This window comes from Amborella trichopoda, chromosome 12 (genome assembly GCF_054954075.1).
Source record: "Amborella trichopoda isolate Santa Cruz 75 chromosome 12, AtrichopodaSantaCruz75HAP2 v2.0, whole genome shotgun sequence".
Classification (NCBI taxonomy): Eukaryota; Viridiplantae; Streptophyta; class Magnoliopsida; order Amborellales; family Amborellaceae; genus Amborella; species Amborella trichopoda.
The window spans coordinates 5,484,358-5,488,776 of NC_142347.1; the positions used below are offsets into that span (position 1 = coordinate 5,484,358).

The window sequence follows — 4,419 nt, forward strand, 5'->3', positions numbered from 1 at the left end:
TACCCATACAAACAAAAGCTAACACCATCTCCAAGTCCTTAAAAGGTTAATTCTCCCTCCTCACGGGGAATTCAGTCACTCAAGAAAGAGAATTGCATCCCCATATGACAAGCCTTCTGTCACGTACACAATTTTTCAAGCCTTGCAAAATGTGGATTATCAAGGAGCAAAAGCTCTCGATGCTAGACCTACCAATAGCAGAAACTTACTGAAAATAAACCATATAAAACCTGCTATGCAGTTTAGATATGTGAAGTTCATCAACAATGCAAAACATAAGTACTTGCTTACAGTATCTGATAGCATAAATGTCCTGGCATATGTATAATACAAATGATAAACCCAATTGAAGTAGAGATAAAAGCCTAGATATAGTCAAACCCAAGGACACTATTAAGAGATTTACTGAAGAACTAAGCATCCCTCACTGAAGCGAGGATGTGGGGCATGAGCTTTAAATGGGTTTTCTTTATCCAAAGTACTACAGGTGTCCTCCATCTCATCTTCTCTCTCTTCAGTCTCCGAAAACCCAGGTGCTTCCAATATATAAGCCTTCACCTCTTCCAACCTTTCCTTAGAGAGAGAAACCTCTGCTAAAAGCCTCCATGCATAGTCCTCAGACGCCTCCTCATAGTCTTTCCTCCTCTTTAGCACCATGTGCCCACTAATCTCCCAGACTGCTGGGTTCACTTGGGTATCGAGCAACTCTTGGCTCACCTCTCCGAGGGCCTGCTTCTCTGCATAACACTGCAAACAAACTCATCGGTCAGCCTCTTTCTTAGTTTCTCCCAAAAGTGGAGTTTCAAGGTTCTCTCTCTCTTGAGAGATTCATGGTTTTCTCCCTTTAAATGGTAAGTAAAGTTTGCTGATTACATCACCTGAGGGAAGAGGAAGATGCGCCTGCCAGAGTCCGAAATGAGGACATTATAAGGTATATTGTTGTTTTGCAAGCAGATACAAGAGAGGGAAACCGCTTCAGAGAGATCTTCAAGTTGTTTCCCACCCTCAAAGACTAAGCCACAAACTGGGTAATCACATAGTTCTGACATCTTCACTCCCTTGCTCATTATGGCAATTCTCTTTGTTCGTGCCTTCTCAACCGGGAATGGCATTGACATGTAATATGCCTGCACAATCATTCCAACATTCCTTCAATTAGCTCCAAGAAAGATAGAAAGCAATAGAAACACACAGAGAGAGAAATATCAGGCATTCTCAGACATAATTTGTGAGAAAGGAATTGAGAAGATGCGCGGCAGCCAAAGTCCACAGAGAGAGGGAGGGCAGAGAGAGTGTTATGGATCATTCAGAGCTCTGGACCACAGAGAGAGAGGGAGAAATCTGGACCACCAAAAAAATTTTCCTCTGAAATTTCTAAAAGAAAAATCAGAGGATTGAGATACATGAAAACCAACATGACAGAGAAATAGAAAGCCCAGAATCATCCCAAATGCGATCTTAGACGAGGAATTAAGACACAGAAAACAATATGAAAGAGATATGAGAAATTCCATTGTCATTCGAAGTGAGAGTTCTTAAAGTACGGACCAAGTGACCAAATCGGTCACCAGCTGGTCAATCCTGCTCGACAACTTGGAAGGGAATCAGGAAAATATAATAAAAAATGAAAATCAATGGTTCTCATGCTACTCCAGGCCATCCAAGAATCCGCTTGCCCACCCACTAATCCTGAGTGAAATTGGGCAATTCCAGTATGACCCAGGGTTTTAAAAATGTGAAAGAGAGATATACCTGGAAGTGGAGGTGATTGATGGTGGCAAAGGCACCCAAGCTGTTGTAGCCAAGCCTGAAGAAGGGATTTGCAGCTTCGGCAGCCATATGCAGGGCCAACAGGAAGCTTTCAGAATCAATTCGTTGGGGCAAGCAGTCAAGGACACGAGGGATAAGGAGCACATGCCCATACTCGATTGGGCTCACCTGAAAAACCGTAGAAAACTTCCAATGAGTTTTATAGAGAGAGAAAACCTCAAGGATTCAGTGGTTTTGAATAGCAAGCTTACATTGATGGCCACAACACTGGGACAAGAGGAAGCAGCAGCTTTCTCAAAGAAGAAAGTTTCATCATGGTTGCTCTCTTCGAAACGAAAGAGAACCTCTTCCTGCCCCACCTTGGTGAAATTGAATTTCTTGTCATCAAAGGGTTGGAGAACTTTATCCACCCTGAATTCAGTTGGTCGTTTCTTAAGATGGCGGCCTTCATTCAGCTGGGCAATGAATCCATAGTTCCCAGGAATCACCTGGACCAAAAATTGCAAACACACATTAGATGTGGGTAAAGAATTTCAGACAACACGCTATGAAAGAAACGAGTGGGATCTCTCTCTCTCTCTCTCTCTCTCTCTCTCTCTCTCTCTCTCTCTCTCTCTCTCTCTCTCTCGCGCACACACACAGATACACAAATACCATGGGAGAATACAGAAAAACCATAGTTTGCTTATCTTTTCTAAAGGGAATCTATCCTGCATGTTACAAACTATTGGAGAACACATAGAAAACTAATGTTTTGCTAGTCTATCCTCGTGACACTCTTTCCCAATTTGTACAGTTTTGATACTGTTCCTAATGATTCTCACTCTCAGTCCCACCTCTCAAAACAATACAGAAACACACATAATTCTAGTCTCCCTCCATCTCCCCTTCATTTTGTGTATGTATTCCAATCCATAGAGAAATAAGCTTCAGTGTACTTCTGTAAAATTACCTTCGTCTCGCAAGCAGTGACATCATATCGGAAAAGACCCCTGCTCATCCTATCTTCCCACTGTATTAAAAATTGAGACACTCAGAAAACGGAGCATACAGCAGTGATTCCATGAATACCAAATCCCACAAAGAATAGCTATTAACAGAAAGAGAAGTTGTTGTCATTATCTCACCTGCCCAAGAAGCAGTGTGTCAAGGAAGGATTTTTCAGGCTCGGATTCACTTTCTTTCTCATCTTTGCCGCCTGCTAAACCCCGTTTTTTGTTGAAGGCATACAGGGGCAGCTTTGAGACTTAATTATCAAAAACCAACCCAAAATCAGAATCAGAAAACATAAAATCCATCCCTAAGTAACTAACAAAGAAGAAATGAACTCAAAATTAGAATGTGAAAATCCATGTCTGAGTAACAAGCAAAGAAGAAATCCTCAACGACCCAATGTGTTTCTAGGGTTAAGGACAGCAAAAGTTCCATAGATGAATATACAAGATCAGTAAAAAGAGAATCAAGAGAGTTGTCCATTAAAACTGGAAAAGAAGGAAAATCTAACGGGAAAACCAACAATAGAATAAATGAGGTTCCTAAGAGAGAAACAAATAAGAATTCATTGAAAAAAAAGAAAAAAAAAAGTAAAAGATAGCATACCAGGAAGGCAGCAATTGCCAAGGCAATTACGCCCGCAGCCGAGGTTCTCCAATTCCTCCTGATAATTGGAGACCACGGTAGGAACCCTCTTGATAGTTAGCATAATTCCTCTCTTTATTTCTTTCACAGATCGATCGAAGGGCAGAAGAAGAACTTTGTGGCTTTGTGCTTATGAAAATCAAATTCCAAATGCTAAAAAAGGGCAAAATCCTCTCTTTCTCTCCCTAGAATTCAATTTCAAGGAGGGAGAAGAGTGAGAAGCGAGGAAGAGAGAGAAAAGAAGCCACCGCCTGCAAGGAAGAGAAGATCCGAGGGGCTGCCACCTTCAGAAGGGAGAGCTCCCCTGCCGCCGTGGGGGGATGGGGTGCTGCTCTCTACGCGTCGGCGCTCCACTTGCGCATGGAGGTGCCGCCGCACAGCCCTTTGCTCAGCCGTGATGCCCCAACTTTGCAAACCTCAAAATTTTCGACCGCAAAGCCACATCCACCGCCTTCTCTCTCCAATTGAGACCACCAGAAGCAGGATCCCAAAGCTACAAGCCCTGTCTTTCTGTTTCTCTCTCTACACACAGTTTGTTGGGTTATTTATCTAATAACCCAACACAATTAATTTCTAAACAGAACCTAGCAACCTCTCTTTCTCTCTCTATTTTTCTCTCTCTATGTCTCTGCAACTGAATCCAGCAGCAAAGATTGGTTTTTCACTCTCTATTTGCAGTCTGAAGCTAACGGCACAAACAAAATTCCTTCTCTCTTCTTTCTCTCTCTATCACTCTGCAATGGAAAGACAGAAATACAGAGGCAAGGGTTGAGGGCGGTGTTCTTCTTACTGAAATCTTGGAGACGAATGGATGGGACCTCAACTTATCCTGCCTTTTAAATAGGAGGGGAGCCCTTTTCGAGGATGGATTTGCTTGGAAGGGATTTCGTGATATCGCGGTACCAAATTGTGTATTTGATCCACGGAAAAATTCCATTTTGGGGACTGTTTTGCTCTTTCTCGGAGTCCTCGAATTCGCATGTACAACAATGCTCCCCCCGTATAATCTAT

The 4,419-nt window shown here is 42.5% G+C and overlaps 1 protein-coding gene across 1 annotated transcript; it reads right to left on the reverse strand.

Annotated features, from left to right (window-relative positions):
- Positions 1 to 215: 215 nt before the first annotated feature.
- Positions 216 to 4,217, reverse strand: LOC18433669 (GDP-L-galactose phosphorylase 1). The gene is made up of 7 exons (XM_006843751.4): positions 3,370 to 4,217; positions 2,898 to 3,016; positions 2,723 to 2,782; positions 2,022 to 2,258; positions 1,753 to 1,938; positions 879 to 1,127; positions 216 to 747 (listed from the first exon to the last, which is right to left on the reverse strand). Exons 1-7 carry the CDS (start codon positions 3,470 to 3,472, stop codon positions 403 to 405), a joined length of 1,299 nt encoding a protein of 432 aa, XP_006843814.1. The 5' UTR covers positions 3,473 to 4,217; the 3' UTR covers positions 216 to 402.
- Positions 4,218 to 4,419: the final 202 nt, after the last annotated feature.